The following is a 16,480-nucleotide window of genomic DNA, read 5'->3' as shown; positions in this document are numbered from 1 at the left end:
AGATTTCGCTGGGATCCCTCCCCCCCCCGCCCTCGTCGCGGGGAATTCTTTATTCGTCCAGGGTTCATTGAATTTTTAAATCGCTGATTATTTGTTCTAAGTAAATTTCGCCAGTGAAAACAAAAAGATGGATAATGCCTCTGTCTCTGACGAGCGAGTTTGAGCCGTTGAGCTGTGCTCGTGGCACAACCTAACAAAGCTTTTCCTTGGGCTGCACGGAACAGCCAATTCTCCGTGTTTCTCTCTCTCACGCTCTATCTTCCGTCTCTCCTCTCATCTCTTGTCAGGGGCATTTTAACGTCTCATTGGGGCAATCGTTCGTGTTGTTGGGAAGAATTTTTTACCACGGAATGGGTGAAAATTTGTGGGGCTTTTAACGCGCCACTGATTACATCTAATCTCTGGTGTTATCGGGGAACATTGCGGAGTGATGATGCGGAGGAAAGGGCAGCTTCAACTGTACCAATTCCCGAATTATTGGGATGAAAACTCGGGTTCAAGTATTTTTGAGAATTTTTTTTTCGGTGGTTACATGGGATTCTTCAGAGGTTTCGCCTCTTTATTTGGGGAATTGGGTAATTGTTTTGCAACAGACGCTTGGGAAATAGAGAAAATGCTGGAGGATTGACACAAAATTGGGGAACTGACACTCGTCGGGGGTCGATTCAGGCGAATCTCGGGGTGGAAATATTTTTAAGTCGCGTAGTTGTGGAGTTGTTGGCGCTGAAAAAATTGTACAGATGACTGTTTGACTCTTGCACTCGTGAAAATTCGTTGCATTGGGTCATTGATGGAGGCGATGATGAGAAATAATTAATACTCACACAATGGCAATTTTTAATTCATAAAATATTCATGAAAAAAATTGCAGAGGTTATTGCTTCAGTCTGCGACCCTAAAAATTCGTTGTTTTGAATTATTGATGAAGCCGAGGGTAAATAATAATTAATAGTCCCACAATGATAATTTTTTTTTAACATTAATAAAATTCGTAAAAGTGGAGGAAAATTTTTTTTTAATGGAAATGAGATTGTTCACAATTATTCATTGTTTGCACTGTTAAAAATTCCCTGAATAAACCTCAGGGTTAATTAATGAAGTCCACAATGAAAAATATAAGAACAATTCCGATTAAATCCATAAAACATTAATAAATCTCTAAAACTGTAGGACGAAATTTAAAAAAAATGGAAGTTAGAGATTCTGGGATTAATATATGTTATTAAAAATTATCAATTGCTTATAAATACCCTTAATGAACCCCAGGATTAATTGATGAGGTCCCAAAAAAAAATTAAGACCACAATTTCAATTAAATCTATAAAACATTAATAAATTTTTCAAACTATAGGAAAAAATTTAAAAAAATAGAAATTAGAGATTGTGAAATTAATATATCTTATTAAAAATGATTAATTGTTTAAAAATCCCCTGGATGAACCCCAGGATTAATTGATGAGGTCCCCAAAAAAAAAAATAAGACCACAATTTCAATTAAATCTATAAAAAAATATTATTATTAAATTATTAATAAATTTTTCAAACTATAGGAAAAAATTAAAAAAAATAGAAATTAGAGATTGTGAGATTAATATATCTTATTAAAAATTATTAATTGTTTAAAAATCCCCTGGATGAACCTCACGATTAATTAATGAAGTCCACAAAAAAAAAACCCAACGCCAACAAAATCCGTAAAAAATTAATGAATCTCTGTACTTTGAAGAAAAAGAAAATTGAGAAATGGAACTAGAATTAGAATTAATCCTGCTGAATCAATGTCCCTTTATTCACAATTGTTTTGTTTACAGACAAAGGGTTCGTTCGTTGGGTCTGAGTCGTACTAAATGGTTGCCTGCAGACAGCATGTCTACTCTGTCGGGGATTGTGTCGAAGGGGGAGAAAGGAAAATCAAAGTTTCAATCTCTAGATATCAATAGCTTGTACCGGGTCAGCAGGGTGAGTTGAAAATAATCCGGATGTTTATGTCTTGTCTTGCGTGAGAAAGCAAACGTAAATTTAATGAAAATGTCACTGGGAGATTTAATTTTTCTGGACACCACTGGCAAATAATTTGCCAAATAGCTTTGAATAAATCGACATGAAAAGATTGACGTCTCTCTTTTTTTTTAATTTTATATTTTATAACATTATTTTCATATTTTATAACATTATTTCATCAATCTTCCTTCAAAAGTAGATCTTTCCAATTTTTTTTCAGATTTTTAAAATGTTTTCTAACGATTTAATATCGAAATTAAAATTTAAAGCTGCAAAGTTCAAATAATAAAATCATTTTAAAGTGCAAAATCATTGCAAATGTAAAATGAAAGCTCTGATGCTCGATTACAAAAGTAGAAAAACATTTCACTTGAGACAAAATAGCGTAAGCAGTTGGGTTTAATTAATGGAAAAATGAAATTGATGTGGAACGATTGACATTGCAGGGAGAATCTTTGGAGCAGCACCAGCAGAAAAGCACATTACCACGCAAACATGGAATGCAGAGTTTGGGAAAGGTGCCTTCGGCACGGCGTCCACCCGCTAACTTGCCTAGTTTAAAAAGTGAATACAGCAGCAGTGATCCAGCTGTCAGTCTTGTACCCAGCGGTGGAAGCGGTTGGGCAACTACTAAGGAACCAGCATCATCAACTACTACTACCTCTACCAACTCTACATCAGCCCAATCATCCGACAATTTAACCGTAAGTGTCATTTACTATTTTTTTACTTAAACTTTTGATGCTTTTTTTCCTTGCAATTGGATTATTGGAGATTATGTCTGACATTTTGAGTAGAAAGTGTTGAAAATGTCAACAATTATTGACAGGAAGTTTAGCTGAATTTTTTAAATCATCAAGACGATTTGATCTTGAATTTAATTCAACTTCACAAAATTGAAAATTGAAATTTTAATTGAAAAAAAAATTCTGACAGTGGAATTATCATAATCTCGGTCATTCGTCGCTGATAATAATCAACTTAGAAGTGAAAAATGACCAAGTCCTTTAAAAAAGATTAAAGTCCTGAAAAAAAATGAATTAAAACTTTCACTTCCGTAATTAATTTTTTTATTACTAAATAAAAAATTCATTTTTGCTGTCTCATATTACTTTAACCTAGTTGTAACAGTGAATTATCACCGACAATTTTACAGTCAATCATTTTAAAAAACATCTGTGGAGGAGAATTAAATAAATCTTTATGCAATAAATTATTTTCTTGCATTTTCCAGAGCAATTCTTCACCTACACAATGTGTGGCTGCAACAACTCCCGCATCGACACCATCGCAAGAGCCGTCACTGCCAGGCCAACAGCAGAATACATCTCAGTCTCCACATCCATCAGAAATAGGAGGAAAATCATCATGGAGTGCAATTATGACGAGACCCGGAGAGTTCGGTAAGTGAAAAATTAAATTAAAAAAAAATGATTCTCATTCTTTCGTTGAGTTTCTCTTTTGGTCGTTACGAAACAAAGTAAAAAGATTCTGTGATTGGGAGGAATAAAGATCCATTGTTATGTTTCAAGGGTTTCATTGACCTCTCATTATCGAACCCCAGGGGTTGGAAAATTGAATTATCATCACTCCTTTATTCCCCTAAACCGCAGATTTGTTTGTGGATTGTGGATGTGGGTCGGTAAATAAATCACTCGGTTCATTTTCATGATATTTGATTCGTCAGTTTGTGCCTTGAATTGCTCAGTGGGTGGAATATGTCGAATAGCTCCAAAGGCAAATGCATGACATGTTGAGTGGATGGAATATTTCGAATGGCCCCATATGAAAAATAAAAACGTGTGATCAGGTGCAGCAGGCTTTGATTTTTTATTTCTCTCAATTGATTAAACTTTGGGAATTACACTGAAATTGCAAATTCCGGTTTCATGTGGCAATGGAAATTACTGAACCTTGCGTTTATTGAAAATTTAATTGAATGTGATGTTAAATTTTTTGTCTTTAAAATATCAAAACTTGAATTTTGAAGATTGATAGGATTTTTTTATTGGATTCAAATTTGCTTCATTGAAAATTCCGAAATATTCAGTGAAATTGCAGCTTAAAAGTCCATATTACAATGAAAATTACTGAATTTTTAATTTATTGAACATTTAATCGAACGTGATGTTAAATTTTTTGTCATTAAAATATCAAAACTTCAATTTTATTAAATTGTCAAGATTAACAAAAAAATGTTTTCATTTCATTTAAATGAATTCAGATAAAATTATCTGGAAATTATGACTATGAAATATTAATCTCATTAAAAAAAAATCCAAAATCTAATTTCAAAAAATTTCAAATAGTGTAATACTCTGGTTAATCAATTGTTAAAAAATTTCCAAGGGAGGTCTGAGGGACAAAAATACGAGTCACCTGTCAAACTTGATGCCTTACCTTGTCCCTTGAATTACTGAATGGGTGAAGTACTGCGAATGGCCCCCAAATGAAAAAAAAAGAGAAAAAAAGAAAAAAAAACGTATGATCAGGTACACCCGGCGTTTCAACTGCGGTTGGTTATGCGGGTCTCGTAGGGGGCGGGAGAACTGGAAGAGGTACCCTAGGACTGAGTTTCCTCGCCCACCAGTCCCCGCAGTTCCAACACGAGTTTCCCAGTCTCAGTGGACAGCCCTCGGTCTCCACTCAGAGCCAGACACAGCATACCTCAACAGCATCAAATGCAATATCTGTAAATGCCCAGCATCAGTTGCTACCGCAACAGTCGTATTCCCACAATCATGCAGGTGGGATTCCTCTGCAAATCTAGATGCTAATTCTTTTGTTTCCCTTTTCCAAAGTCTTTTTTTTTGCATCTCAAACCCTTGATTTTTGCCTGATTTTTAGGCCTCACTTGCTAGGGAAAATTCGCAATTCAAGAGGAGATCTTCAATTGGAGAATTTTCACTTGAAGAATGTTTGGTTTTTTTTCATTTATTTTCGTAGATACGAGTGGGGTGTACATGTGCTTCATCCAATTGTTATTATTTTAGACGCATCACCTGTGAATTTCCCACAGTCCAGGGCATTCCACACACTCGTTTTTATTTTCATCCACTTGTAGATTGTGCACACCTTAATTTTCCATCATTTCCATTTTTTTTTTTTATTCGTTCAAGATGAGTTATTTGATCGTACGTCTAATTTTAATCGGACGAGTGAACATTGAGATGAGAGAGAAAGAGAGAGAGATAGATTATTTTCGAGGAAAATACGAGCAATATAAAAGATGAAAATTGTTATGCGAATAGGAGGTGCGTCGGCTGGCCAACAGCAGCAACAGTCGCAACAAAATCGGGAGCTGAACGCACAGTACGGCCCTGGTCCGAGCCTACGTCCACAAAGTAATTGCAATGTTTCGAATATAATAATTTAGCAAGATAACATGTAGATTCAAAATTTGGCTTCTTTTTTTTTTATTAACTAACCAAGAGTGGATGAAACTGATTGAGGGTATCCAAGGATTTTGGAAATTTTTTAATGCCTCCATTTGACCCCAGAATGTCACATTTTGCAGTGATTTTGTTGCTTGAGCTTTGAAGATTCTATTTTGATTTTTTAAAATTTTATTGTGAACTTAACATTGAGAGAATGTTTTGAAAATGTAGAGTAGAATTTTCATTTTTTTTATTATTCGACTAATTTATTAATTTTATTATTGAAACTTTGCAGATCTGAATTAGAATCTCGATATTGAACCGTTAGAAAACATTTTAAAAATCTGAAAAAAAATGAGAAAGTTTACTTTTGGTGGAAGATTGATGAAATAATTTTGAAATTACAATTTTTGAAAATTACGAGTATTTTCTACAAATAATTTATAAACAATCAATTTAAAAAATAAGTTTTTCGAAAGTTTTTAATAATTTTACTTATTTATTTATAAACAACGAATGTTCAAAAAAAATAATTCTTTGCCAAATGTAATTTTAATGACGCTGACTTTCTTTTAAAATTAAAAAATGGCAAAAAGTTGCAGAATACAGCGATTTAAGCCAAAGTACTAAAAAAAATCGATTTACCCAAGCAAAAAATTCGTTGCTCACCCCAGGAGTCTCCAAAAATTCAATCAAATCACGTCAAGAAAATCAAGCCCCCCCAAAAAACCCCTTGGAAACCCTCAGCCCCCCCTCCCCCCCACAGCACCCCTTAACAACCGCCCGTACCCTCGTGTTACAGCAGAAGGAAGCTGGATCCAGGGTGGAAGTCGCACCCCCGGCTCTACCGTATCCCCTGCTACTGGAAATGGAAGTACACCAGTGGCCCAGGTCCCCCAGATAGGCAGTATAGCTGGAATAACCGGTGTACCCCTGCAGTCATCCCACCAAGACGTATCACCTGGTATTCGTGCCAACTTGGGCCAATCTCCGGTCACGGTATCGGCCCAGGCAGGCCAAAACCAATCGACAACATCCCAAAATCAGTCCACCCAGTCTGGACAAAATCTCCATCACTACCGTGGCCTGATACCCCAATTTATGTGCCGTGGAAATTTTCCACCCGGTGGTTTTCCCTCACAATTTCCATCTAACGTTAGTACCAGTGGGCCACGTCCACGCTTCAATAATAATTCCAATGAACGGCCAAGTGGCCAGATGGGCCCACGCCCTGGTGAACGTGATCGTTCACAGCACGAGGAGGAGATGATGAGTCGTCCGATAATAAAGGAGGAGGATCTCACCAGAATGGATGACATATCGCACGAGCCAGGTTGGGCGGCGCACGACGACATCGATTACAATCAGAAATTGGCATTCAGCGATGATGAGCCTGACACAGAGGCCCCACACCCCAAGAAGGAGGATAGAAAAGAAGCCAGAAAAGACGAGATTAAGGAGGAAAAACCAGTGACTGACACTGGTGGCTCGTCACTTAACGACGACAAGGACTCACCGAGGCCCAGGGACAATCGCGATCCCAAGGACAATCGCGACATGTCCCATAGACCCTGGCAGCAGCCCCAGCAACGCAACGACTACCGTTCATCATCGAACGGCCCCAACATGCCGGCAATGAGGGACAACTACAGCTCAAGCTCGCAGCCACGTTCCCATTCTCTGCGAGGTGTCGAGGAGGAGGAGATATGGAACCAGAGGCGCAAGGAGCAGGGGGAGAAGGTGGCGTCAGCGGTTGAGCGCGCACGCCAGCGCAAGGAGGAGGAGGAGAAGCGTTTCCAGGAGCAGACGAAACAGGCGGCTGCCAAGAAGCTCCAGGACCTCGAGAACAAGATCAAGCAGAACAAAGCGAAAATCGAGGACGATCCACCAGTTGCTGAGCCCAAGGGGCTGATAACAGTCCCACCAGTTGCAATTCCAGTTCCCGAGTGGGAGAGAGAGCGTGAGAATCGCGAACGGGAGAGCAGAGAGCGCTCACGCACGTCGTCAGAGGGGAAGGAGGAGAAGCCCATGGGGCGTGACATCAGGGAGGATTTCACGAGGGGGAATTTCATGAGGCAGGACATCACGAGGGCCGACAGGGAGCGAGAACGCGACAGGGATCAGCGTGAGCAGAGGGACAACAGGGATCGCGATCAGCCAGCATTTTCACGACAATTCCAGAGTAATTTGCCACCTCGCTTTCAGAAGCAGCAGGCGGAGAGGGGATCGTCTGGCTACAACAGAGTTTCACCACCGAGTGCTGACAGAACTCTCTCGTCACCGAATGTCACGAATGTGCCGTTCTCCCAGCAGTACGATCCTGGCAGGTGGTCGTCCTCGGGTAATATCAAGTCCCACATGGGCCTGGGACAGCGGAGAAATCGCGCTGACTCTGATCACGGCTTGTCGAGCCCCCTGGAGGAGGAGCCAAGACCTCCCTCGAGGGATCATGTGCCCCACACAAGCCACAGCTCCCACGGAAGACGTGACGATCGCTTCAGACCGCAGATGCATCATCTCTTTGACTCGAGAAAGTCTGGTTATCACGACGATTATCGTGGATACAAGAATGATCACGAGGAGAGACATGGACGTGAATTCTGGGAGCGCGACAGGGATCGTATTTACGAGGAGAAGATGAGGGAGGTGAGACCGAGGGACTCGAGGGATTTTCGAGAGAGGGATTCGGAGGTTCGCGATGTGAGGGAGAAGGATCGCCCTCGGGACAAGGATTACGAGAAGCCGAGGGACTTTGAGGGCTCGAAGGAGTACGATTGGAAGTCACAGGGGACTGAGGACGATCGCGAGAGGTCTGAGACCAGCGATTGGTCGACGGAGGCGCGGAGGAGTGACGAGAGGATAGATCGTCGTGAGAGGGACGAGAGAATCGAGAGGAGTGAGAGACCACAGCGCCCGGACTCCAGGGACTCTCGTGCCTCGAGAGAATCGAGGACATCACAGCGCGATGATGAGCACAAGTCGACGTCGTGGGCCCACGAGATGTCGGATTACGAGGAGAAGAGGTGGGAGAGGGAGGAGTACAGAGAGCGCGAGAGGGACAGGCGTGCGCCACCAGGGCCGATTACCAGGGAGAAGCTGCAGGCGGACGATTTGAAGGTGGAGAAGCGTCAGCTGACGCAGCTGAAGAGGCTCGATCATCAGGAGAAGAAGGAGAGCCCCAAGGAGGAAGTCAAGAAGGATAAAGAGCCAGATGTCTGGGGGAGAAAGCTGGAGAGAACTCCTGAGGCGGCCAGGGGTGGTGAGCGTGAGGGGCTCAACTGCGCCTGGGCCGACGCTGTCTCCCCCACGTTTGAGAAGAACGATGAGAAAATAGCGGACACTCTCAAGGACGATAAGGAGCCAGAGGAGGAGCTTAAGGAGAGCATGGATAAGCTGGCTATCGATAAACGAGAGGAGTTGGACTCGCACAAGGAGGAGGCGAAGGACGACAAGCGTGAGAAGAACGTTCGCAACAGGACGAACAGTGGCAGTGGCTCGAGCTCGAGGGGACGAGAGACCAGGGGTGGCCGGACCTGGGGGGGTTACAACATGTACTCGAGGTGGAGGGGGCCAGAGTCTCGTGGAAGACGTGGCACTGGCTCCAGATCGATGGGACGTCCTGGCTCGGCCAAGAGTGGATCCTACGGGGCACACACTGACTCCGACATCAGTGGGGATGAGATTTCGGGGTCTGTCGAGTCGGGAAAGGAGGACAGGAGATCCACTGGCCCCAGTAAAACTGCTGATGCGCAGAAATCTGATAAGGACGAGCGCAACAGAGAGGTGACCAGAAGGGAGGACAAACGAAGTGGGGATTATGGTAATGTTCAGGTACGTTCAGGCAGTGACAAACGTCCGAGCTATGAGTCACGTCCTCGTGAGGGTTTTGCCCCCTCTGGGGAGCCCTCACGACGTGGCAGAGGGGGTGCTAGGGTCAGGGGGTCAACTCTCGGCGCCAGAATGGAGGGCTATGGTCCACCACCCAGCAAAAGCCCTTTCTCATCAGACAGAAATAATGATGATAAACAGACACCACCACCAGCACAACAGAACACTTCAACTGACAATGACAACAGCAATCACAATTCATCGGAGTCAGCTGATGATAAAATTATTGCTAAACAGCAGGCACTCACTGCTGGCATCACTGGAATGCCTGGGAGGCGAGCCAAATCCCCGAATCATCAGTCGAATAATCAGGCCAATGCCAGTTCGGGGGTTAAGAGCCAGAAGAAGGACGACAAGAGGACGAGGAGTGGCAGCAGGAGGCGAAGGGAGAACAGGGATAGAATTCGTTCGTCTGCTGTAAAGCAGAATTCGTCAGATGTGGGGAATGAGGAGTGGGAGACGACGTCTGAGAACAGTGAGGAGCATGGGGACGAGCACAAGGAGTCGAGGGGACACAAGCCCTTTCCTGGGCGTCAGGGTCAGGGACAGTCAGGGCAACAATCCAGGCGAAATGAGCAGATGAATAACAGGGACAAGTCAATGAATAAACCGTCGAGTGCTGGTCGTTCAGCACCTGGACAGGTTGACAAGCGTCCACAGGGGATGAGTGCTTTTCCCAATCAGAGGAATCACTTTCCCATGAGTATGCAACCGCAGGGGGCCATGCAGCCACCGAACAATCAGAATGGGAGACCGAGGAGTCAGGGATCGGCCAACAGTCAGCACTCGTCGTCGTCGAAAAGTGGAAAGGAAACAACTGTCAATCGAGTCGATGAGATCAAGCTCAATGATGCTAATTTGGTTGATCAGGTGTTGAAGGACATTGGGTGGAAGGGACAGGGAAAGGAGAAGAAGCAGGTTGATATTGATGGTGATATTAATAGCTATTTGTCGCCGTCAGGGGGTGACGACGGTGGTAGCAACAGCACTGAGGACATGAAGCTCGATACCGATGGGTTTCAGGAGGTCAGATCTAAGAAGAATCTGAAGGATCCATCGAGACATGGACAGAAGGACGAGGCCAAACCACCGAGGAGAGAGAAGGACAAGGACAAGGAGCGAGATCGTTCAAAGTCCAAGTCCAATGGACAGCCAACCACTCAACAAGTCCAGAATATTCCTCCACTCCTTGGCCAGCCCATTCCCCAGCCTGCCAACATGCCGCCCAAGGCTTTCGACAGGAATCCCAGTCGTCAGAAGCTGGCTCCCAGGTTTCAGAAGCAGAAACTCGCTAGGCAACAGGCACAACAGCAGGGACACCCTCAGGAGGGGGGCAATGGTGAGAGTAAGATAAATAATTCTGCTGGCCACGTCAAGGACTCCACTGGTGCAGCAGCTCCACCCTCTGTCAACGCCTGGGACAAGCCCTTCACCAGTCAGATGAGGGCAAACTCCCCTAATTCAAATGTTCCAGCTGATATTCAATTGATGTCAGGGCTGACTGGATCCAGTGAGCACTCTCACGAGGGCAATGACCAGGTGAACAGCAGTGGCAGCAGCCAGAGAAACTCCCCAAGTGGTGATAAGGCTCAGGGGAAGGGGATGAAGGAGACGATTGCTGATAAAAATGTGTCAGACACTTCGTCCCCACCCGTTCAAACTCTCATCTTTGAAAATACAAATTACTCGAAGACCACTAAAACCTCGGACATGGCTATCAAGTCGAAATTCTCGAATCACATGAAGCACAGTGGATCTCAGCAACGTGTTGATAAGAGAGAAATCGAGGAGGAGGGCAGTCAACTTCAGCAACAGCAGCAGGCACTGGCTGTTGCTTTTGCAAATAAATTGAATGAACCACTTAAGGAGAAAAACTCCCAGGATCCCATACAGATGCCACTGTCCTTCAATAAAACTGAGGACAATGCTGATATGAAGCTGGACTTCACTTTTGATGCTGATCTGTCACAGTTGACTGATGACAAGAGCAAAGGCTCACTGGGGATGCCCAGGTCCATGCACATGACCGGTGGACACAGCACAATATCCCCTTCTACTGCTGAACTCAATCTCAAAATTGCTTCGGTTAAAAAAGTCTGGGAGAATGCACCGATGCCAACTGTCGTTGAACACGAGGATGGCAGTGTTGTGTCCAATGCCAACAGCTTTCCCCAGAGCTTTGAGACGACAGACGTTGATGATTCGTACAGTCCACATCAGCAGTACAATCAGACGAGCATGAAGAATGAAATAACAACGTCAACCAATGTTTGCAAGGTGAGAAAACTATTTTTTGAAATTTTTTGATATTTTTTAGTGCCAATGTCGAATCACTCTGATCTCGATGAATTAAAAAATGGATTTATCCCCTGTGGGAAATTTTGCTGACTCTTTGCCTGATGCGCAGCTGGTTCCCCCGCAGGTGAAGCCGCAGCAGCAATCATCTGGGGGCGGTGGGGCGCAGGCTAATTCGACAGTACCAGGGCCCAATCCCATTGGACCTGGACAGAGCCCCATTGGCCATCCACCAGCCAGCATTCAGGCACCACTCAGTCCACCTCCTTTCAACTCTACTGGGCAGCCTTCGCACATGAATTATCAGGTGAGTCCTCAGGCATTTTAGGAAAATACGAAATAATTTAATAAATTTCCTTGTTTTTATTTTTATTCTTATTTATCTTTTTTTCGCAGGAATTTCCACAGTATCCGGGCTCCCAAGCAGCTCAATATGGCAGCATGTCAGCAATTCCATCACCACCAGCAGTTCTATTCAACACTGGCTCAGGACAATTGCCAGCCCAAGCTGGTGGCCTCTACGGTGCATTCCAATTGGATCAGAGTCGATCGCCATTCACTCAGTATCCACCCTATGCTCCATCACTTCAGAGTTCATTCAATCAGCAGAATGTGTACTTACAGCAGGCACCACCACCACCGCATGCCCAAAATCCACCAGCACCTGATATGTATCAGAGCAATTTGTCACAGTATCGTATACCAGCTGCTGCTGCACCACCATTTGGACAGAATCAACAGCTCAGCAATAATCCTAATACTGTTTTGATCAGCTCATCGTCTAATTCACTCATGTCAGCTAGTGTTAAACCGTCCTCACAGCCTATCGGTGCTATTGGCACTAAGGCACCACATTTCCAGGCACAATCTGCACCTCAGCCCAATCAGGTGAGTTCAATCTATTTTTTTTTTCATTTAAATTCATTTTCGTTTCATTTATTTCTGTTTATTCGGCTTTAATTTTTAATTAGGGCTTTGGTTATTGTTTTATTTAATTTTAGTGTCATTATTTATTGATTTGGACTTTCTAACTCGTCAATCAATTTTTTAATTCTACTTTCTTTCATTACTTTTGGCTACCGAATGGAAATTTCAAAATTTAAAAAATTCAGTTTCACATTTTTTTGTGTTAGAAACTTTTTAAGGGTTAATTAAACGCGGAGTGTAAACGAATTCTAGTCCTGAGAGAATCTGAATGTAGAATAATTTGACAGAATGAAATAATTCGCTAAATTTCGATGACATTTCAATTGATAATAATACTATGACATGAAAAAATAAAAAAGAATAGTGAAACAAGAATTTTAAAAAAAGAGAAGCCATTCGGAAACAAATTACTAATTTGTTAACAACAATACTCATTTAGTAAATAATGCAAATGTCCATTTGTTAATTATGATATTCTCTTTTTACAGTTGGCTTATATACCATACGATCCAAGTCAAGTACTCGGCGTAAGTGGAAACTACATGGGTAATTCCCAGCTAGTACAGCGTCAAGGACCAAGTGTACAACCATCGGCAAATAGCTATTATAGCGCCACGTCCGCCGGTAAAACTAATATCTCTCTGTGTAAGCTTGTCCGATCTACTTTCCTAACTTATAACATTTCTTAGTTTAAATAATTCCCACAATTGTAGTCATTGTAGTGAAGTGACTAACAGTGCAATTAATACTGTCGTTGTCGCACAATCAGAACCTCATATTAGTTGATAACGTGCAAAAACCTCTGAGTGTTTGATAATTGTTTTGTGTTGCTTTCACGATGAAAAAAAATATTCATTTTTACAAAACAAAGGAGATATTTTTTTTCAATTATAATGGAGGAATTATTAACATCATGGGGATATATTGGAATGTTTCAGATGTATTTCCAGGCTCGCAGACTGGTTTTTATCAGCCAGGTGGTGCTGGCCAGCAAACTGGCACTCCATATGGTCTTCAGGGCTTTGGACAGCACAGCCAGAGCCTGGCAACACCTGGCAATGCAACGCCTGTTGGCCTTCAGAATTTTAGTTCACAATTTTTATCTGGATCTGGACTCCAGATAGCAGCTGCTGCTGCTGCCCAGCAATTTCGTAATCCCACTGGTGGGCTACCAGGACCAGCAAATGCAGCAGCAACTTTTCTCAGCAAGCATCAGCAGCAGGAGCAACCGAGACAGCTGAAGAGCCCCTCGGGCAATCAGCAGGATGTTCTTGCATCAGTCTTCAGTTCGAGTGAGCCATTCTTCTCGTTAATTGATTTTATTACTCATTTGAGTGATTTTATAATTAATTTTTAATGTCACAGCTCCACAAATACCGTCACCAAAATCGAGAAATTGTAAACAACAGTCCCAATCACAACAGCCACAACCAAGCCCAACACAACACCATAAATATCCACCTTACCAAGGGGTCAGTCAGTCTGCTATGGTAAGCAGCTATAGTAACTATGTATGTATCATTCATTCATTACTTTAGATTTATTTTAAGGAGGGTTATTAATACTTCATTACTCATTGTAGTATGAATTTTAAATTATTAACTTTAGTACAATGAGAAGTTATTCATTTTAACGCTACGGAAAATGTTAACTGCTGAAGTATTTTAATCTATTGAGAATAATTCTTGAATTTGGATTTGGGGATAATTAATATTTGCATTCAGTTAGTTTTTTCAGAGGAATTTAAAGTCGTAAATGACATTTGATGATTGATTTTATTGAATTAATGTTGTTAAATAGTTTTAATTGAGGGAATAGTCAAGTGGAAGTAATTGATTAGAATGCTATTTCCATTTGATATTCGTGGGATGGCCCCCAGGTGTTTGTAAAATCGTAAATTCAAGAATTATGGTTATTAAGAAGAAAGCACAAATGATTAAAAAGTAGTTGATGCAACAGAACGTTCGTGGAATGGGAATGCCACCAAGGGGTGGAATTCAACCCTCTCAGCAGCGCTATCCACCCCCAATTCAGAGGCCTGTGGTGCCGTTTCCACCAGGACCTAATCCAAATAATCCCAATCAGCAGCAGCAGAATTGCATGCCTAATCAGCAGCAGAATCAGATGAATCGTCACAGACCTAATATTCATCAGCAGCAGAGGAACATGAAGATGCAGCAGCAATATTATTCTGGACAAGGTCAGTAGCACAGAGTTGTAGAGGAACAAGTGGATAATTGCATTTTATAATAAATCAGTATAGCTATTGTTATCAATACATTAGTAATTTATTTGCCTTCGAATGGATTCCCCTTTTTTAATTCTTATTCCACTATTCTCTTCTATTTTTTAATGTCATAGTACCATCATAAATTGAATTGTCATCAAAAGTTTGCGTATTATTTCGTTCTGTCAAATAATTCAACATTCATACATTTTGGAAAAACATCATTTTGCCCGAATCGTTATGAAAATTTTAATTTTAATTTTTGTCAATGAATAGAGCTTATTAAAGTCTATATTCACGAATATTCATGACAATTTGTATTTTTTCATTCTAGGTAACGTCAAAATCGATCAAACAGACAAGAATGACTCCCACAACGACAAAATAACCGATCCAACGTCTGGTAATCAGTCAGGCGGATCGAAAGCGAGTGTAACACAGCAGGAAATTGACACTAAAGAAGAGGTGAATCAACAAACCGATTAAATAATTCAAAATAATCAACGATTTCAATCCTGATAATGTCAACCGGTTAAACCACAAACACAATGAACAATGACTAGTTAAAAACATTGATTTTCGTTGCACACTAGCTCTGAACGATTGAAAAAAAATGTTCTATGAAACTCTAGGTGAAGTAGTTTGATGCAAAAAACGTTTGAAGCGTGCAACATTTTTTTTTAATTTTAAGTAAATATTTCGCCCTCTGTAGGTGTAGAATTCACGTTTAATGGGAGTAATAATGAGGGAAAGGCAAATGATATGAAATATCGATATTCTCCCTGCTCGACTGATATAAAAGAAGGGGAAAAAAATCAGTTATACGATTTTCAGGCGTTGAAGCACGTTAAAATGCTCCTGAAATCGTTAATTCCAATTCGAGATTGAGAATTCGATTGATATAAAAATAAATAAACCACTGGACTACGACATTTTGATACATGAGAATTCGTGTCACACGAACACTGATTTTTCCGCTCACTAGAGCATTAAAAGTAATGAAAAAAAAAAACCCTCGAAAAAAAAATGGTAAATTAAATGATAAGTCACAATCGCTGTCAAATGTAAACTGTACACCGCTTTAACGCAGCACTGAGGAGACCCCAATTTTTTCCAATAAATGAATGATGAAAAATCGTCTCCTCGTGTCTTAGCAAATTTTCTCAATTTGAATTTAAAAAAAAACGGATTGTGTTTACCGAGGACTCATGAAATTACGATAAAACTCAATGTCAGGGGTACAATTGTATATTTTCCTGCTTTCAATTGCAGTTGAAGCATCAATTATAATACTTGAATGATACAAAAACAGCTATTCGAATGGATAGAGAAAAAAAACAAATAATGATTACTGATAATAATCTTAATAATAATACTATTAAATAATAAATGCTAGTATTTACAGAAAGATACCGTCGTGTTGTTGGTTTCATTGAGCGGAAGTTTAACAAAATATATGAACAACGGTCACACGAGTATAGGAGAATGAGAGAAAGAGAGAGAGAGAGAGACAGAGGAATGAGTGGAATGGTATTTGTTGATTGCACACGGAGGGCCAAGAAGGGAAAAATATTTGACATCAGCGAGAGAAATGGGATAACGACCATAAACTTTTCACTTCATGCAACTGCCAGTCGTGTTTGACGACAACTGAACATTTTTCACGTCATCGATACGTGTCCAGGGGACAGGATTGGGGGGGGGGGGGGNATAATAATACTATTAAATAATAAATGCTAGTATTTACAGAAAGATACCGTCGTGT

General features: G+C 41.5%; 1 protein-coding gene across 8 annotated transcripts in view; it reads left to right on the top strand.

The window, feature by feature from the left end:
- Positions 1-15,749, top strand: part of LOC107038966 (protein PRRC2C) — a 17,410-nt gene extending 1,661 nt beyond the window's left edge. The window contains exons 2-13 of one of the 8 annotated variants that reach the window (XM_015258351.2): positions 1,812-1,959; positions 2,448-2,705; positions 3,236-3,404; positions 5,253-5,345; positions 6,181-11,543; positions 11,689-11,868; positions 11,958-12,449; positions 12,977-13,133; positions 13,427-13,780; positions 13,854-13,999; positions 14,436-14,688; positions 15,050-15,749. In XM_015258351.2, coding sequence (XP_015113837.1) covers positions 1,867-1,959; positions 2,448-2,705; positions 3,236-3,404; positions 5,253-5,345; positions 6,181-11,543; positions 11,689-11,868; positions 11,958-12,449; positions 12,977-13,133; positions 13,427-13,780; positions 13,854-13,999; positions 14,436-14,688; positions 15,050-15,201 — 7,710 coding nt within the window. In that variant the 5' untranslated portion in view covers positions 1,812-1,866 and the 3' untranslated portion in view covers positions 15,202-15,749. Of the gene's footprint in view, positions 1-1,811; positions 1,960-2,447; positions 2,706-3,235; positions 3,405-5,252; positions 5,346-6,180; positions 11,544-11,673; positions 11,869-11,957; positions 12,450-12,976; positions 13,134-13,426; positions 13,781-13,853; positions 14,000-14,435; positions 14,689-15,049 lie in introns of all 8 variants that reach the window. The other 7 variants (XM_015258355.2, XM_015258352.2, XM_015258354.2 and 4 more) reach the window with 7 other exon arrangements.
- The last annotated feature ends 731 nt before the right edge of the window (positions 15,750-16,480 follow it).

This window comes from Diachasma alloeum, unplaced genomic scaffold (assembly GCF_001412515.2).
Source record: "Diachasma alloeum isolate Michigan unplaced genomic scaffold, Dall2.0 Dall_scaffold_00289, whole genome shotgun sequence".
In the NCBI taxonomy this organism is placed as follows: domain Eukaryota; kingdom Metazoa; phylum Arthropoda; class Insecta; order Hymenoptera; family Braconidae; genus Diachasma; species Diachasma alloeum.
The sequence above is the reverse complement of the archived record's forward strand: the minus strand, read 5'-3'. Positions and strand labels throughout refer to the sequence as shown.